This window comes from Anabrus simplex, chromosome 14, assembly GCF_040414725.1.
Source record: "Anabrus simplex isolate iqAnaSimp1 chromosome 14, ASM4041472v1, whole genome shotgun sequence".
Lineage (NCBI taxonomy): Eukaryota > Metazoa > Arthropoda > Insecta > Orthoptera > Tettigoniidae > Anabrus > Anabrus simplex.
The window spans coordinates 55,286,515-55,307,333 of NC_090278.1; the positions used below are offsets into that span (position 1 = coordinate 55,286,515).

The 20,819-nt window shown below is 38.5% G+C and overlaps 1 protein-coding gene across 1 annotated transcript in view; it reads right to left on the reverse strand.

Moving 5' to 3' along the window:
- Positions 1-20,819, reverse strand: part of LOC136885612 (trypsin-7) — an 84,459-nt gene that overhangs the window by 45,999 nt on the left and 17,641 nt on the right. The window contains exon 2 of the mRNA XM_067158302.2: positions 4,816-4,950. Within this exon, the coding sequence (XP_067014403.1) occupies positions 4,816-4,846 (31 nt within the window). The 5' untranslated portion in view covers positions 4,847-4,950. The remainder of the gene's footprint in view (positions 1-4,815; positions 4,951-20,819) is intronic.

The window sequence follows — 20,819 nt, forward strand, 5'->3', positions numbered from 1 at the left end:
AACATTATACGGATCATGAGTAATAATGATATTCTTCCGTATTAAAATTACGTCCATGTGACGTCTCATAATATGTTAAAATTGTAATGAATATTGTGATTCATCCCATCAGGTAACATTTTAGTTGAATCTTGAGAAATATACTTTATTAAAGCTGTTTTTGTTCACGTTTCGGAGCTTGTTCAGCAACTGAGTGCATTCACTCTCACTAAGACAGTTGTGATTCATGTTAGAGCAATGGTTACGTCTGTTGTTTGTGTTCTATATGAGGCGGAATTTGAAAAGTAAAACAAATATTATTTTAGTAAAGAAAAAGGATGACGGATTATCACCTCTTCTTTTTAACTATGCACTAGAGTACGTTATGAGGGAATGGTACACGAACAACTCTAAAAATATAAAAATTGGAACTCATAAGGATAACATACATTTGAACTGTCTAGGATTTGCTGATGATCTAGCTCTTCTGGCCAATGATATTCAGGAAACAAATCAACAAATAAAATCTTTACAGAAAATTGCTCAAAATATTGGTTTGAAAATTTCATTTAAAAAAAACAGAAATTACGCTAACTCAACTTCAACTTGCAAACAAATTTAAGCTGGGAGACCAAAAAAATAAAAATTGTAGAACAATTTAAATATTTAGGTGAAATAATCACATATAACCTGAACGAGAAACCAGCATGGCAAAATAGAGTATATGAACTGGTTACAGCACAACATGTTACCAAGAGTACATATAATAAAAAGTGTCTCTCAATAGCAACCAAATTGGAGCACTACAAAACAGTCACCCAGCCACAAATTACACACGCATGTGAAACATTATTCAAAACAACAAACACAGTTGCAATAGGCAGAGTACTCAGGTTAGAGAGGAGAATAGTCAGAACCTGTTTAAATAAAAATTATCAAGTAAATGGAGTCTGTAGACTAGCTTCCAATAAAAACAGTTTATAAAGAAATAGAACCTGTGACTAGCACAATGAAAAAAGAAATAAATATCATTTTTAGGGCATCTAATACGCTCACCAGAAAATAGAATCAGTAGAAAAATTATGGAAGGGTAAGAGTAAGAATAATATTAGATAGATCACAGAACTTAAACTTGGAAAAGGTCATTAGAGAATGGGAAGGACAACTAAGAGCCTTAGAGGGAGAGAAAGAACAATTCAGGATTGCCTTTGCTTGATGACCTGGCTCTTTGCGAAAAGTGTCGAATCAGCAAGTAGAAGAATCAGTATTATTTGTGAAACTGCTATGAAGACGGGCTTGCAGATCTCTTTTGAAAAAACAAAATTTATGACACACATCAAAATAGCTCCAAAAATCATGAACACAAGAGGAGGGAAGGTAGAAAATGTCAAGAGCTTCAAATGTCTTGGTGAGGTGATCCAGTCTAATGAATTAGAACAGGAGGCAATCAAGACAAGGATCGGAAATATGGAATTAGCGTACCAGTTGGGGAAAGATGTGTACAACAAGAAATAATTAAGTCTGAGAACAAAACTAAGGCACTATAATACCGTGATTAAACTAGAAGGACTATACGTTGCTGAGACCTTGGATTTAACAAGCAGAGGATTGTTGAAACAACTGGAGATGAAAGAAAGGAAGATCCTAAGGAAGATTCTGAGACCTGTAGGCCTATATGTTGGTGGACAATGAAGATTAATACCTAACAAAGAGCTATAAAAAGGGACTAATGAAATTGTAGAGTCGATGAAGAAGAGACGAATACAATTTTATGGACATCTCCTACGTATGAATCAAGAAAGGCTGACTCGAAAACTCGTTACACATTTCGAAGGAAAAAATGTTCCCAGGTGGTTTATGGAGATACGTGCTGATATGGAGAGAATGGGCATTAGTCATGAAGACATCCAAAACAGGAACCACTTTCGAAAATTAATTTTGAGATAAGAAGAAGAAGAAGAAATCTTCAAAAGTGATTTTTTTTTTTTTTTCAGAAGAAAGAAGGAAGCAGACAAGCCAACGAATGAAGCTATATTGGCAGAAGATCAAAGCCAGGGGAGGAAAAAGATGATCCAGGATACCGTAGTTGTTACGCCATGGTCCATAGTCCATAGAATGATGCATTTTTGCCAGCGACTTATTAAAATAACTGCATAACATTTTATTTTTCAAAAATACATTTGCAGGGAGGAAGCACAATGGCAGGAACAGCCATCGCTTCGTTGCCTTCCTTCATTTTCCTTCTTCTGTGTTCCTCATGCAGTCCCTCACTCTGCGAACCGCCGGCAACTCACTTGTATAGTGAAGTCATCTACAGTGTTTATTTGTTGCGTGTGTGTTTTTAGGCTTTAAATCGGTGCGTAATTGTTTTGTGTTGAGTGAGTGTTATGCGATAAGCCTACGTGTGTGATTTTTCTTTAATATTAATACTTTGATCTTTTGTAGAGTCATCTACAGTTTTTATTTGTTGCGTCTGTTCTCTAGCCTTTATTGCCTGAAGAAATTAATTAAATACAATTAAATGCATCCTTCAAGCCCATCAAAATATAATTTTTCTACTTTATCCCCCAGTTTGCCTTACACTTAAATGGTGAGGTTTTTTATGTGCAGTTGTTTGCCTCTAATTCTGTACAAATCAAAAATTGACCCTGTAAACCCCCTGTCCAATTTAGTTCAAAAAAATTGTAGCTTATATTCTTCCGCTTTTTGTCTTGAACTTACATACTGAATTTCACAAATTTACGTGCAACTGTTTTCCTGTGATTGTGTTAATCAGAGCTCTTCGATATGATAACCTTGTTGTTTCCTTAACATCGGATGAGCTATAGCTCTTTTCTATCCCATCCTTGCCTATCTGTGTCAGTGCGACGTAAAGAAGATTGTCTGCTTTCCATCTCACAAAATTCTCGAGGTCTCTTTGGCAGCCGCTCACAATTTTGTAAAATTATTTGATTATTTTACACAATCTTTGCATCACACTCACTGACGTGCCCGGCTCTCTCCAAAGGCAATGCGGAAATATCCTTGATGTGTCTGCGTTGTTGCCAAACTTACAATCGGATAACCGCAGATGCGGACTCACAGAACGCGCCCGTGTGTTTGAAGTTTAAGAGGCTACGGTGGGTTGGAGGTTGGAGGCATTCTTCATGAACGGTAATATCATTACATTGTAGTATTAAGGCATCTGAATTATTTAAGGTATGTGTGAATTTGTATTTGACGGTGTTGTAATGTTAAGCTCAACCTATATTATTGTACACCATAGTGTTTAGCAGTGGCGAAGCGTGAACTAAGTAAGGGGGTAGACAGTGATTTCTTTTATTTAAACTGTTTTAATCATATTATTATATGGAATTTTGTTTTCGACGCATACATCTGTATTCAGTATTATATTAATGACTCTGATAAGACAAACCCAATAACAACCTATAACCCTACGTGCACTTGCTTTATTTTTAAATATAGACGAAATAGGCCGCGGGAGTTGTCAAATAACAACATACTTTTAGATTAAAAATAGCAATATATGTAGATTTAATAAGAGAAATAACAAATAAATATTTGTTCGTACAAGTCACCATAAACAATATTCTTGTAAATTAGTTTAATCCGCCTGTCCTTCATTTCGGCAAATATATCTATTACTCTCGTCTTGAAGTCAGGCGTCTTGCTAAGATTCCACAGAAATTTCTTCTCTATAGCTAGAGTTCCCAACTTAGACAGTCTCTGGTTGGTCATCCAATTCCTTAAATATGTTTTAATTCATTTGAATGCACTCATAGCGCGTTCACTAGAAACTGACTTTAACGGAATATACAGCATCAATTTAAGCAGTTTTTTCCGCATGCGTACTCTGGAGTACCTTATTAAGACTGGAAGCCAATAGTTGTTGGGGTTATAATACCGCAACTAATATTGGCGGGCAAGAAAATGCACGTACTTGAAGGGTTTTGATGCTGTCATTCATTTATTAGGTGTAAGTTTACTATGCTTCGTATTTAAATATTATTAATTTATTTTAAACGTGTCTTATAATAAAGTAAATTCAAATTAATAACATTAAAAGCATGTCTAAGATGGTAGCCAATAAGAGCACCTTTATAAGAGAGATCCAAATACTAGCCAATGAGAGCAAGAAGAGACGCCGGTGAGTCTGTCTACTGAGCGGAGACATCTCGCCATAGGAAAGTCATAGTTCCACAGTCAGCACCTACAGATAGCGTTAGTGTTGCTCTATCTGAAAGCTTTGAAAATCAAAGGGAAAATACACAGAATGGACAGCGTCTACTTTCGCCTACGTGCTTCGTGTAACTAACGCGAGCCTTAGCATTGCCGAAGTGAGACGAAAATGAGTAAAGCGGGGAATACAATAATGTCACGAATCTGGAAATATTTAATGTTCTAAAAAGTAATTGAATTAACTAGACAATATTTCTTTCACAAAATGTTAAGGGTACATGCTGTCTACCCTGTCTCCCCTGACGCTTCGCCCCTGGTGTTTAGCACTGGAAATAGGCTACTTCAGTGTTGTGTGAATTTGTATGTGATAATGCTGAATTTAGAATGTTAAACTAGTAGTATTTCTTTTAGTATCTTCTTTCTATCGAATTGCTTGTTGTACTCATGTTTTTGTTGCTGTTGTTGGGTAATTTCATTTTAACTTTACTTTATTATAACACTACTGTAAGTGACCATTGCCAACGGCGTATTTCCCAATTATGATGTATTTGATGATAATAAAAATTCATGGGAAAAGTATCTCTCAGATACACTGTGCTTGACAGAGTGTTAAGAACATAGTCAATATAAACAAGTACATAAAGAAAAAAATGTTACCTATTTTTTTCTGCGTCGATTCATTCCTCATTTCAAAGGGACCTGCACAGAGGTCTATGAAGCCACGTGCGTTACAAAAGCACCTACCATCAGGTAGCAGGATCTCCGAATCAGGAATACACGCCTCACCATAATCTGAAATTTTTTAAAAAGTTAATAATTTTGATGTTTATAATAGCAGTGCTCGTGAACAGACTTAAATCTCTTAGTCTATGAAAATCTTCTAGTGAAGCTCAACTTGTAGGATTCAGTAAGCTATAGCATATATTTTAGATTCAGGAGGTCAAATGAACTGTATCTCTATTGACCTACCCAAGGCTTTTGATAGGGTAGATCATGGCAGATTACTGAAAAAAAAGTTAGGGTTATTGGACTAGAAAATAGAGTGACAGAATGGGTGGCATTTATGGACCTTTATGGACCTATATTTTTTCTTATATATATAAATGATATGAGTAAAGAAATGGAATCAGAGGTAAGGCCTTTTGCAGATGATGTTATTCTGTATAGAGTAATTAATAAGTTACAAGATTGTGAGCAACTGCAAAATGACCTCGATAATGTTGTGAGATGGACAGCAGGCAATGGTATGTTGCTAAACGGGGTTAAAAAGTCAGGTTGTGAGTTTCACAAATAGGAAAAGTCCTCTCAGTTTTAATTACTGCGTTGATGGGGTGAAAGTTCCTTTTGGGGATCATTGTAAGTATCTGGGTGTTAATATAAGGAAAGATCTTCATTTGGGTAATCACATAAATGGGATGGTAAATAACGGGTACAGATCTCTGCATATGGTTATGAGGGTGTTTAGGGGTTGTAGTAAGGATGTAAAGGAGAGGGCATATAAGTCTCTGGTAAGACCCCAACTAGAGAATGGTTCCAGTGTATGGGACCCTCACTAGGATTACCTGATTCAAGAACTGGAAAAAGCAGCTCGATTTGTTCTGGATGATTTCCGACAAAAGAGTAGCCTTACAAAAAAATCGCTAAGTTTGGGCTGGGAAGAATTAGGAGAAAGAAGACGAGCTGCTCGACTGAGTGGTATGTTCCGAGCTGTCAGCGAAGAGATGGCGTGGAATGACACTAGTAGACGAATAAGTTTGAGTGGCGTCTTTAAAAGTAGGAAAGATCACAATATGAAGAGAAAGTTGGAATTCAGGAGGACAAATTGGGGCAAATATTCGTTTATAGGAAGGGGAGTTAGGGACTGGAATAACTTACCAAGGGAGTATGTTGGGTATTCAGCCCGAAGGCTGGTTTGCCCAAAGGCTGGTTTGATCCTCTTCAGCTCTGCCAACAGCTGTCATAAATAGCCTAGGCGTTACTGAAGAGGCGTACTAGGGAAATGAGGAGTGAGGTAGTTTCCCGTTGCTTTCCTCACTGAGCCAGCCGTTGCTATTACATATCAGTCTGCCAAGCCCACTGAAATGCATGCACCAACCGACGCTATGAGCGATATTTTCACACCATTCATAGCAGGGACTGGCTGCATAAGGAATGGTATTACTAGCATCACTCATACCTCAGTCACTTTCATATTGTCAAAGCCAAGGATGAGACTGAGACAGGTCAATGAAAGTAACAAATTTGATGTAGCCCATACCAGAAGACATAGTGCACTGTAAACACTACATCTCGCCAGCAAAGGCATACCAAGGGAGATGTTCAATAAATTTCCAGTTTTTTTGAAATCATTCAGGAAAAGGCTAGGGAAACAACTGGTAGGGAATCTGCTACCTGGGCGATTGCCCTAAATGTAGATCAGTAGTGATTGATTGATTTCTAGAAAATGGAAATCAGAGAAATAAATTAGGTGGAGCGTTATCTGATCCAGTCATGATTAAGAGGGAAGTCCCACATGGCAGTAATATCGGACCTTTAAGAGGAATCTGGGAAGGGAATCACAACCCAAGGAGGGGACATCAAAACCCTGAGATATGGTGATGATATTGTCATTTTATCTAAGGCTGCAGAAGATCTGGAGAAGTTGCTGAACGGTATCGATGGAATCTTGCGCAAGGAGTACAAGATGAAAATAATTTATTTATTTTTTTATTTTTTTTTGCTAGGGGCTTTACGTCGCACCGACACAGATAGGTCTTAAGGCAACGATAGGATAGGATAGGCTAGGGGTTGGAAGGAAACAGCCCCAGCATTTTCCTGGTGTGAACATGGAAAACCACGGAATGAAAATGAATAAATCCAAAAACAAAAGGAATGGAGTGGAGTCGAACGAATTCAGGGGATGAAGGAAATATTAGGTTAGAAAATGAAGTCTTAAGGGGAAGTGGTGCACCAATTAGGGATATTTTTTTATGAATTTTAGTTATTTGAAATATAATAAATAAGATTTCAGTTGTTACACCGATGAAAGTCGTTTCTGAGGGCTCATATCGCCCTTAATCAAGTTGACACTTGAGGTTACGCCCACCTATTCGACGAGGTACACATATTTTGAAATAAAGTCCGTAATTTCAAACTTCGCGGTATAGGAGTGCAATCTGATGGCACATCCTTTGTTTATACAGAGCGTAGCAACTGTTTCCCTTCGTCAGTTGCTTTTCGGCCATGTTGGGAGTTGCTTACCGAAACCACTTGTGTTAGTTTGTTATGGTAGTGAATCAAATCTACTTTTAGAATGCCTCGTGCTAATGGAACTTTTAAGAAACGTACTGGAACGTGGGTCAACATTGTGAAATTGTTAGTAATCAGGAGGCCGGTTGTGAAAATGATGCAGTTTTGACATACAATGAGGGGTGTGCAGGGCGAATGAGGTTTCTGAGAGCTTTAGGCATTGGACCAGGTCAAAACATACAAAAGATTTACAATGAAATTGATAATCTAAGGATTAAAAAAATCAGACATACAGGCCCAGATGGTAACCATAAAACAACAGAGAAAGGTGAAAATTATTATTATTATTATTATTATTATTATTATTATTATTATTATTATTATTATTATTTATTTATTTATTTATTTATTTTCCACCAATTGTAGGTACAATTTATGGATGGTGAATGGAGAAAGGGCATAGCCCCACATACACGAAAGTGCCTCCATCACCACTTACAATTATAATATTCAAATATACAATTACAGTCTAAATAGTGTGCTTATATACAGTTACCGTATTTACAGGCATATTTACATACTACTCACAAGACATGGTCAACATTCAAGTAATTCGACACACACACACACTCTCCCTCTCTCTCTCTCTCTCTCTCTCTCTCTCTCTCTCTCTCTCTCTTGAATCCCCACATATACTTTAGCTAGGCCGGCTCACTCATACCCACATACAGTACAGTCTTACTCACTCAGGATCACATAAACTTTCATCCGTCCTCTCACTCATACTGAAAATTCACACAGTAGAAAAATTATATTATGTACGGAAGGTTTCATTATATATACATCCTTTTTACCTCTTTAAAAATTTATCTGGAGGTAGTTCTTTCATCTGTGGTGGGAGTTCATTCCACAGCCGAGCAGAACGATTAAAGAAGCCACTTTGATATGATATTGTTCTTGCAAATGGAGGGAAAAGGGACACACCTCGACCTCTTTGAGCGGAACGATAGTTCAGCTGTAAGCGGTTGAAAGGGTTTATATGAATGTTACCTGCGAGGGATTTTCTCAGGAAAGCAATATCTATTTGTTTACAGAGGGATGTTATGGAAGGCAGTGACCTGGCTGTATTTAAATAACCGTGTTGAGTAATTAGTCGCTGCTCGGCGTTGAACTCTCTCTAGTTTCGTCATGTTCTCCACAGTAGTAGGGTGCCAGGAAGGAAGCCCGTACAACAGTATTGGACGTACTGATCATATGAAGATGCTAAAATTGACCCAGATCCAGATTATGGACCAGGAATGCACTGAGGTATCGTTCATCTTCCTTTCAATTTATCTCAAATCACATATTTTAAGATTTATGTTCCTTTTTTCTTTATAACCACTAGAGTTAGGAACATTAAACTTGCACCACATCACCTTCTTGGAGTTTTAAAGTATACTGAGTTCATATAATTCTTCTGTCTTTTATATTTTCAAAATTGTGGCTATTCAAATGATTACTTTTTAAAAATAAAAATTGACCTCTAAGGAAATAACCTTCAAAAATTATTTGTGAGTTAATATATATAACCAAACTTAATGTGTGCACAACGCTTCATTCTTTAAGTGTGGTAAATACTATGAAGTTCTATGCAATGGTCTTTGAGAAAAAGGAACATGAATTTGGAAAATTTAACATTGTGAAGATAGGGTGTACCAACTCCCCTTAAAGGAAGTAGATGCATATTGTTATTTGGGTAGTAAAATAACTAACGATGGCAGAAGTAATAAGAACTTAAAATGCAAACTAGCACAAGCAGAGAAGGCCTTTCTTTTGCTTACTTCGAACATTGATATAGGTATTAGAAAGATGTTTTTCAAGACTTTCGTCAGGAGCCTGGTATTGCATGGAAGTGAAACATGAACGATAGCTAGTTAATAAAGAAATAGAATAGAATTTGTTGAAATGTGGTGTTACAGAAGAATGCTGAAGGTGAGATGGATATATCGAATCACGAATCAAGAGATGTTGAATCGAATTGGTTAGTGGGAATCGATTTGACTAAATTTGACCAGAAGAAGATATAGAATGATAGGACACATCTAAAGATACCCAGGACTTGTTCAGTTGGTTTTTGAGGGAAGTGTAGGTGGTAAGAACGGTAGGAGAAGACCAAAGTATGAATATGACAAGAAGTTTTAGAGCAGATGTAGGATACAACAGTTACATAGAAATGAAACGGTTAGCACAGGATAGGGTAGCATGGAAGTTGCACCAGACCAGTCTATGTACTGATGACACAAACAACAACATGTTTTCTTATATATAAAATTATATGGGTAATGAATTGTAATTGCAGATAAGGATATTTGCAGATGATGTTGTATTGTATAGAGTAACAAATGAGTTGCAGGTTTGTGAATGACTGCAGGGGGGCATAGACAATGTAGTGAAGGTGGACAGCAGTCAATGGTATGAATGTAAATGGGATGAAAAGTCAAGTTGTAAGTTTTACCAAGAGGAAATGTCCTAATTATTGTGTTGATGGGGTGACAGTATTTCACGGGGAACACTGTAAGTACCTGGGTGTTAATAAAAGGAATTATCGTCGTTGGGGTAATCATTTTTTTAAATTTCATACCACCAATAGAGATGTTTCTCCAATTACAGGTGGCTTAGTCACTCACTATACATTAATTATTAAAAATAACAAATGTCAAAATTAACTTAACATCTCAAAATAAAAATATACAACATTATTAACAAGTAAAACAGCAAACGGAATTTGCAGCACGTTAATACTTTTTCAAGTTCGAAGTGGACTTAAGATCTAAAAAAAACTTAATATCTAAAAATGAATAAAATAAAAGTAGAAATACAGAAACACAAAATAAATTAAGAATTAGAATTTACAATAGAAATAACTCTAGTCTTAAATAGATACCAGTTAAAGCAACTGACATATAAAAAAGGAAATCATGGAAAGTAAGGCATGGAATATATATGTTTGTTAAGAGATGAATTGTGGCAATCAGTATGAACAGCACATTAAATCTTAAGTACAAGTAGACGCTAGTAATGACAGTTTGTTTGCATTTTTTCCTACATTTTGTTTATCTATATTCAAATTAAATACTAAAATGAAACACAAACTAACCACGAAATAAGTATAAATATAGTACATATACACACCTATAGGTATACTTTCAAAAATATTGTTTTAACTGAACTCAAAGTGCCCAGCATAGTGTGCCATCTTCAATAATTTTACATAATAATTGTATCTAACAGCAAAGTCTAGATCAAGATCAGGAAATGTATGAACGGAGACGTTATAGGTAGTGCACATTCTAAACAGTGGTGAGCTTCTACAAAGTACTGTTTAAGAAATCGGAAGAAACAAGAGATGTATGTGTCATAAACTTCCTTTCCGGGTATTGAACGAGAATTGTTGTAGAAAGTAACTGTTATCTACCACATTATTGATAAATCTATGAAGGTATTTTTGATTATGTATTATACGACTATTTAATAATGAAGTGAAGTTAAATTATTTCAGGAGATCTTTATAGTGAATTATTCCGCTAGGAACAAACCTGTTATATTTCTTAAAGTAAAGGTAACGTTAGAAACGTTCTTGGACTTTCTCCGCATGATTTAGATAAAATACCAAATTACCGACGCGAACTCAAGTTTAAACCTCACAAGTGTATTGATCAAACGTTTGACGGCTTGGATATTAATCAGGTCTCTGGTGTAACGGATTAAAAAGCCCAGTTTTTTGTAGGCATCATTAATTGTGTCATAAATGTGTGGGTTAAACGACAAATTGTTTGTGATGCGCATTCCTAGATCATTAATTGAATTAAACTGCGTCACTAATTCATTGTTGATACAGTACACGTGTCCCTTAGGAGATTTTTAAGAAGTAACATTTCTTTATATTGAACTATAAATAATTTTCTATACTCCATTCGTATAATTGATTTAAGTCGCTTCATAATTGGTCTATGTCTCCATAACATTTTATTTCTTTATAAAGCTTTGCACAATCCTCATATAAAAAGCAGTTTGAAATCTTAACCTTTGATGGGAGATTGTTGATGTAAAGGTTAAATAGCAACGGACCCAGGTTTGAACCCTGTGGAACACCAGAATATACAGAAAAATTTCTGAATTACAATTGCGATATGCTGCAAACTGCTTTCTGTCGCTAAGGTAGGATTAAGTCATTGTTAGCATTGGCGAAGTCATTCCAGATTCAGAGAGCTTTTTCAATAAAATGTCATGATCAATTTTGTCAAAGGCTTTCGAAAAATCCAAGTAAATCACATCAATATTTCCTTGCCTATATAGCACATTAAAAGAATACTGCGTAAAATTAATGAGACTGCTAATTGTCGATCTACCAGGCATAAAGCCATGATGATATTCACTTATAGCCCTCTTTACATGAGCAAAATACGACAATATAAAATCTGTTCCAGGATTGTGCACGGAGTGCATAAAATACCGACAGGTCGGTAATTCTCAATCGTCTTATTGTCCCCAGATTTAAAGATTGGACAAACTCTCGATATTCTTCAGGCTTTGGGAAATGTCTGCTTCTTAGGTATCAAATTATTCACTCTCATAAAAGGAACGAGTAACACTTCAGAACACGCTTTTAGGATGTAGGGAGGTATCCCATCAGGGCCATATGATTTTTTTGGAATTTAATTTCGTAGTAGCTGCTCTATATTCACTTGTGGTTATAAATTCTACTCCTAGGGAATCGTTTACCAGTAATCGCGGTGTATCCGGAATAGCGTAAGAAGGTGGGGAAGAAGAGTATACAGATTCAAAGAACGTTGCATAACCATTGGAAATAATATGACTATTATCTAACGCAATATTATTAAGCTTCATACTCTGTAAGGGTGGATCTTTTTGAGTTCGCTTATTTCTTATAAAATTACAGAATGATTTAGTATCTTTCATGATGTTGTTTTAAATTTCACAGATATAACAATTGTACGCTCTGTTGATTAAGATTTTATCATCTTTCCTGAGTTGTTTATATAATCAGAAAATGTTTGACGTCTTGTATGCAATTCTTTCAACTTAATATTATGGATTATATCCGAAATAAACCAAACCGGGTAGGTCAGTTCTCGAAAAAAATGCCCTTTTGGGGACCGTGGCTTCAAAGACAGAATTTACTTTTACGTAAAATGTTCTACTGCTTCATCTACATCTTCAATTTTTCCCAAGTCAGGCCAGTCCATTTCTCGAAACATGTTACATATACCAAGAAAATTTGCTTTCTGAAAATCATACGCTATAGTACGAATTTGCTGTATTCGATCACGTTCACCTTTTGGTTCTAGAAGAATTAAGAGTGCAGGGTGGTGTGCATCTTCTGGGACGAATGGATATTGCTCTCTGCTCACAGTTACACCATTTACATGAGTTAAAACGAGATCAAGAGTTCTATCATTAACGTTCAAAGCATTACGGAGAGTTTTCAATTGATACAGAGACATAAAGTTAGCTACGGACTCGTATGCGATTGCACCATTTAACATATCATAATCTGAACTAACTATTAATGGAAGGTTGAAATCGCCTACAAGTATGAAGTCCTGGATTTGAAGTTTTTCATTAGTTTCAAATATATTATAAAATGTTAAGTATGCTTCCAGATCACTGGCAGGTGGAAAGTATACAGATACAAGGTAGTATGTATGATGATGTAACACTATTTTAACTCATACTGTCTCAATATCCTTAAATTTTAAATCTAGTTGCTGTGACATAATCTCCTGATTGACAGCAATAAGTACCCCTCCTACCCTCTTGGTACCCATTCTATCTCTACGATATACATTATACCTATTTTCTAAGAGTTCACTATTGCTGACGTCACTCCTTAACCATGTCTCGGAAATTGACAGTGCATCATGTTCTGAATCGGACCTATTTACGTAAAATTATATTAGTTTGGTACTAGGTCCTCTCACAATCTGATAATAAACAGAAATTATATTATAATCCATTACGAGTTTGAAAGATAAGTCGTTTAACTTACGACATCTTCAAACGTTTCTAGGTTATACACGTACTGGTCCTCTTTCCACTTTCGAAGCTTTATGTAGCCTGAAAAATCAACCCACAAATACGCGTAGTTCTTTGCATTCTTCAATCTGCGCGCATGCCCAAGAATCTTCTTACGATAAGGAGGTAAGTTCTGGTTTATGTAGATTATTCTATTACTTGGAAAGCCAAGCTGGGGTGCGTTCAGATTCCTCTCCACTTTATGTCTCCGCATGAAGTTTTCTTTATCTGTTCTCTGCACAAACTTCACAATGATTCCCGCTGAAGACTGATGGGGTTGTTTCTTTAGTCAGTGGTAGGTTTCGATCAATTCGTTGTTCACGTCAATGTCCATTGCTCGACCTAACACCTTCACTAATTCCAGCGTGTCTTCTGTTTTCGTTTCAGGAATTCCGTGAATTTCGGTGGAATTCCTCCTACCATACTGGTCTAAATCGTCAAGCCGCAATGTTACATCGTTAAGCTGGGTTTAAAGTTGGTGGTGGTGGTAGTGGTGGTGATTATTGTTTTAAGAGGTATTACAACTAGGCAACCATCCTCTATATAACACTAATCCGAGAGAAAAAATGGAAGGGGTCTGACTCTTCGAAATATGAAGGCATTGGCCAATGGAAGACAAGGGTCACGAAGGGTGGTACAATGAAAGATTCCCTAGGCCTCCATACGTAATACCGTCGGCGTCTGAAAAGAACAAGAATTGACCAAGGTAGGTCGGATATGATAGATGAAAGTGAGGAGCCTAGCACAAGTAAGTGGAAGCAATACCAGGACTTAGCTAAGGCCCCCGTGGTCGCCAACCCACGCTCTGATGTTCAGAGCCCCGGGGGCCGCTTTCAGTCGCCTCTTACGACAGGCAGGAGATACCGTGGGTGTTATTCTACCGCCCCCCACCCACTGGGGGATTAAGTTGAAGGTTCTCCTCTTTCAATCGAAACAGACTTTCAACGTATTAGGTCGTGTTACGTACATGTAGTACGTGTTGAAGGGATGTTAAGTACAGAACAAAAATGGCCAGCCGGACACCAGTGGGATCCGAACCCACAACGGGCGACTTAAACGCACTCTACAGTGTGCTAGCAGCAGTGCCAGACCTGTAGCTCAGATCCTTTCAAACAGAACAACATAGCTCAATTGGTAGAGCAACCGACGCGAAATCGGGAGGTTGTGGGTTCGGATCCCACTGGTGTCCGGCTGGCCATTTTTGTTCTGTACTTAACATCTCTTTAACACGTACTACATGTACGTAACACGACCTAATACGTTGAAAGTCTGTTTCGATTACAATGCGGTCGTGAAAATTCAATATTCATTCTCCTCTTTCAGTTTGTCAATGTTTTCTAAGCATAGCGTTATTTCTTTTGATTGCAGCTTAATTAGCTCCGCGGCGGTGTCAAGTTTCTCATCAGTTACTTCTCAACTTTTGCCCACTTCCTGTTCTGTTTCCATGTTCTTTATTTTCACGTTCTCTACTTCAGTCTGCTTTAAATTTCGCTACCACTCCATTCTTCAACTCAGTTAGTAGTTGGTAGATATTACTGACTGAAAGGTTTCAGATCTCTTCACATGTTTATGAGAATATTTAGGGGTTGTATTAAAGATGTAAAGGAGAGGACATACAAGTCTTTGGCAAGACCGTAGTTAGAGTATGGGATCCACATGAGGACTACTTAATACAAGAACTGGAAATAATTCAAAATAAAGCAACACGGTTTATTCTGGACGATTTCCGACAAAGTAGTACTGTTACGAAAATGTTGCAGATTTTGGACTGGGAAGACTTAGGAGTAAGGAGACGAGATGCTCGACTATGCGGTATGTTTCGAGCTGTTAGTGGAGAGTTGGCGTAAAATGACACAAGTAGACAAACAAGCTTGAGAGGAGCTTTTAAATGTAGGGAAGATAATTTATACTGAAACCATTCATACCATGCTAATAGATATGTCATGGAGCCCAGTAGTTCATATGTGCTGTTTTCCACATCATTTTATGAAATATTTGGCTGTAACAGCATTTTATGCCAGGTCCGGGATACGAACGACGCCACGCGAGTTTGGATGCAGGAGCTCTCGTTGCGCGAGGGTGAACTCTAAGTACAGCGTGGCCTTAGTATCGCGCTCTCTATCGTGGAAGGGAGAGCGAGAGAGTACACTATACTCAGCTGCTGCCTGTGTCAGAAGGCGTGGTTATGTTTACAGGGTTTTAACTTGAAAGCTGAATATTCCCACCGGTTTCCCTGCCTATTCTTGGATACCAACCCACAAATCTCACGGCCTAAGTAATAATAATAAGGAAAATCCGTCACAGGCCCAAGAAATTTACAAGTAAGGAATCAATAAACTTGGCATAATTTGTAGTACACTGACTGACAGAGCAAATGCAACACCAAGAAGGAGTGGTCAGAACTTTATGCCAATTGCAGGGTAGACTGACGTCACTGAGGTATGCTCATGATGTGAAATGCGCCCCTGTGCTGCGCACGTAGCGAACGATAAATGGGACACGGCGTTGGCGAATGGCCCACTTCGTACCGTGATTTCTCAGCCGACAGTCATTGTAGAACGTGTTGTCGTGTGCCACAGGACACGTGTATAGCTAAGAATGCCAGGCCGCCGTCAACGGAGGCATTTCCAGCAGACAGACGACTTTACGAGGGGTATGGTGATCGGGCTGAGAAGGGCAGGTTGGTCGCTTCGTCAAATCGCAGCCGATACCCATAGGGATGTGTCCACGGTGCAGCGCCTGTGGCGAAGATGGTTGGCGCAGGGACATGTGGCACGTGCGAGGGGTCCAGGCGCAGCCCGAGTGACGTCAGCACGCGAGGATCGGCGCATCCGCCGCCAAGCGGTGAAGCGGTGGCAGCCCCGCACGCCACGTCAACCGCCATTCTTCAGCATGTGCAAGACACCCTGGCTGTTCCAATATCGACCAGAACAATTTCCCGTCGATTGGTTGAAGGAGGCCTGCACTCCCGGCGTCCGCTCAGAAGACTACCATTGACTCCACAGCATAGACGTGCACGCCTGGCATGGTGCCGGGCTAGAGCGACTTGGATGAGGGAATGGCGGAACGTCGTGTTCTCCGATGAGTCACGCTTCTGTTCTGTCAGTGATAGTCACCGCAGATGAGTGTGGCGTCGGCGTGGAGAAAGGTCAAATCCGGCAGTAACTGTGGAGCGCCCTACCGCTAGACAACGCGGCATCATGGTTTGGGGCGCTATTGCGTATGATTCCACGTCACCTCTAGTGCGTATTCAAGGCACGTTAAATGCCCACCGCTACGTGCAGCATGTGCTGCGGCCGGTGGCACTCCCGTACCTTCAGGGGCTGCCCAATGCTCTGTTTCAGCAGGATAATGCCCGCCCACACACTGCTCGCATCTCCCAACAGGCTCTACGAGGTGTACAGATGCTTCCGTGGCCAGCGTACTCTCCGGATCTCTCACCAATCGAACACGTGTGGGATCTCATTGGACGCCGTTTGCAAACTCTGCCCCAGCCTCGTACGGACGACCAACTGTGGCAAATGGTTGACAGAGAATGGAGAACCATCCCTCAGGACACCATCCGCACTCTTATTGACTCTGTACCTCGACGTGTTTCTGCGTGCATCGCCGCTCGCGGTGGTCCTACATCCTACTGAGTCGATGCCGTGCGCATTGTGTAACCTGCATATCGGTTTGAAATAAACATCAATTATTCGTCCGTGCCGTCTCTGTTTTTCCCCAACTTTCATCCCTTTCGAACCACTCCTTCTTGATGTTGCATTTGCTCTGTCAGTCAGTGTATTTGATAATGTAAGAAGATGAACTACTTATCGAGCACATTCCTAACGACGCACTTAAGATAGCCGTGCAGTGATGGAGGCCAGCTAGTACTTATCTCAACGCAGAAAGGGGACTCCCCATACCCCCTCCTTCGCGCGCTAAAATGAAAGAAAATGCTTTAGAAATTCTGTGATGCGATTTAAACGAAAATAGATCAGTAAATAAAGGATGTAAAGACCTATCAGTTGAATACCCATTCGACTTTGAAAGACGATTATTAGTGGACCGATTTTTTCAATGTGGGAGAAGTTTCCCTCTCCATATCAGACTACCCCATCATCCATAAAAGGAACCCAACGAGGTCCATCGAGACTCAGTATACTCAGTATTGTTCCAGCCAGAGGCTTACTCTATGTTAGTCCGATACACAGTCTTTTTCACAGTGCAGCTACAGTTTCTTTGTGTGAACTTAAGCCGTTGCGTGTAGGTGTGTGAAATGCCAATATCAAAGCTAAATAAGGGAGTGCAGACAAGTAATATTATTTCAGGCTAAATTAATATGTTTCATTTAAGAGCGGTCGCACTATCGGCAATCATCATGACGTAGTGAGTTATTGAATATAGAGAACCAGTAGTTATTGTACCAAAATTAACGCATGTGCAGTTATCAGGGGCACAGCGGTACAGCGCTCAGTACCAGTCTAAGAGAGTCACATCCGCGCCCGGGGAGCCATCTGGTGACGAACGAAAGTACCATTTCCACTTCTGTTATAACGTCTAAATTCAAAAGCTAATTGTTCAAGAAGCCTTTATCGTGGACAGTCGAGATTTTCTTCTGATGATGCAGAGCAAAGTTCTCTGCGAAACGTAAAGAATTTCACCTTATTATCTTGACACGGTATAAGCCCAAAAGCCTATATCATGTCTATAGTGCATTTCGTTGTTACTGTGGACATGACCGATACAGAAATACCACTGAGCAACGTACAGACAAAACTCTTATTTTATATGTATAGATTAAATTTCCGATCATTTATGTCTTATGCATCGGCTATAACAGAGATATTCCTGAATTTGTATTTTTGTTGCTAAGTCCATATAAGCGCTGAGTCACGAGAAAATGGGTAAATAGAATGTAATGAAAGTCGGTACGTAAAGTCGGGAGATAAGGAACTACAATCTACGCTATAATGTATTTTATTCACCATGGTTGAAATGGTAGTTGAGGGGAAGGAACCTAAAATTTAATTTTACTTCAATGTTATTGGTCCTACCGAAAAGTACTGCATAACAAAAGTTATAAGGAATACAAGTTCCAATCATTTATGGCTTATTTAGATGTACTGCACCGACTATGGTAATAGAATTCATGAATTTAGACTTTAGTTGCTTAGTCCATATCAACACCGAGCATTGCTAGCATGAAAATATGGTTTAGTCACGGTAACTGACAATGGCTTTTGTCTGACTGTCCTAAGGTGTAAATCCGCATGCTCGTCGATCCGTATCGACAAGGAAAATTGTGAAGATGATAATTTAAAAATGAGAAAATACAGTATATGAAAGTTCGCTTGAAGAATAAGAGAAAAGGGATTCATGAAAGTGCGATAATCAGTCACTACTGATCTGCATTTAGGGCAGTCGCCCAGGTGGCAGATTCCCTATCTCTTGTTTCCCTAGCCTTTTCTTAAATGATTTCAATGACATTGGAAATTTATTGAACATCTCCCTTGGTAAGTTATTCCAATCTCTAACTCTTGTATTCCTCTTGTATTCCAACTTTATCTTCATATTGTCATCTTTCCTCCTTTTAAAGACGCCACTCAAATTTATTCGTCTACTAATGTCATCCACGCCATTTCTCCACTGACAGCTCGGAACATACCACTCAGTCGAGCAGCTCGTCTCCTTTCTCCCAGTTCTTACCAGCCCAAACTTTGCAATATTCTTGTAAGGCTACTCTTTTGTCGGAAATCACCCAAAACAAATCGAGCTGCTTTTCTTAGGACTTTTTTCGGTTTTTGAATCAAGTAATCCTGGTGAGGGTCCCATAACTGAACCATACTCTAGTTGGCGTCTTACCAGAGACTTATAAGCCCTCTCCTTTACATCCTTACTACAACCCCTAAACACCCTCATAACCATGTGCAGAGATCTGTATCCTTTATTTACAATCCCATTTATGTGATTACCCCAATGAAAATCTTTCCTTATATTAACACCCAGATACTTACAATGATCACCAAAAGGAACTTTCACCCCATCAACACAATAATTAAATCTCAGAGGACTTTTCCTATTTGTGAAACAAACAAGCTGACTTTTAACCCCGTTTATCATCTACTGTCCATCTCACAACATTAGCTAGGACATTTTTGCAGTTGCTAACAATCTTGTAACTTATTTATTACTCTATGGGCCGGTTGCATAAAAGTTAATCTGAGTTCAACCACCCGAAACTGATCTCCAGTCAAGCTGAACTTAGAATTTTGGTTGTGTAAACATTAATCCAAGATCATGTCTTCTTGATGGAAGATCAAATCGACTGGTGAATTTTCTCAGGCGACGTTTAGTAAATTCTCAGAGGCTTGCAGACTGAACGCTGAAAGGCATAACAGTCTATAATGATAATGTATTTATGTATGTAACCTGGTTGAACTAAGTTCAGCAGATGGAATATAATTATTATTTTTGTGAGAAATAAATCTGTTTAGGTGTCTATGACATAATTACAAAGAAAAATAATAAATAGGCCTACTGTTGATTAAAGTAAAATGATAAGTAAGCCTAATGCTAATTGTAATTATTTGAACAATAATCCTACTATTAACAAGTTGTTGGTTCTCCACTGTTTTATGCTTAGGGCCTATAGGTTATGATATTTTCAGATTTCAGATTACTCTGACGTTTCATCCGAGAATGGAGAGTTTGAACTCCAAAGAGCTTCTCGCGTGTTTCAACATAGAAGGAATCCCTTGTTAGAACTAAATGATCGACAATTTAAAATACGGTTTCGATTAGGAAAACGTGTAGTTGAAGAACTAGAACAAAGATTACATCTACAATTAAGGACACAAACTAAACGAAATCATGCACTGAACCCAATGTTCATGATCCTTCTCACACCAAAGATTTTACGCAACTGGAAGCTTCCAAATAGGCTAGTAATTGGAGATGTATTCAATGTAAATAAAGGAACTGCAAGTAGGACTATACACAAAGTCACTAGAGAGACTGCAGCTCTAAAACCTCAATTCATCAAGATGCCTGCTGAGGAGGGTGAAGTAAGAAGGACATATCTTTTTCCTCTTTCTTAAAATTTGCAGTACGCGTCTTCTTGTTACTCATCTTTCTTCTCCATTTTGCGGCTTTGTTTACGTATCGCAGACAAATGAATGTCGAATGGCGTCGAGAATTGTCGATCGTTTCTATCTAAATCGCATGTTCGATACAACTCGATTCGATACAATCGCAATTATCTCTCTTGTTTAGCGATGTTGTCAACTCTGTTTCGTCGACCTTAGATCAAAACTGAACTTGGTTCAGTGATCTCAGATTAGTGTTATACAACTCACACAGAGAAAAGACCGAAG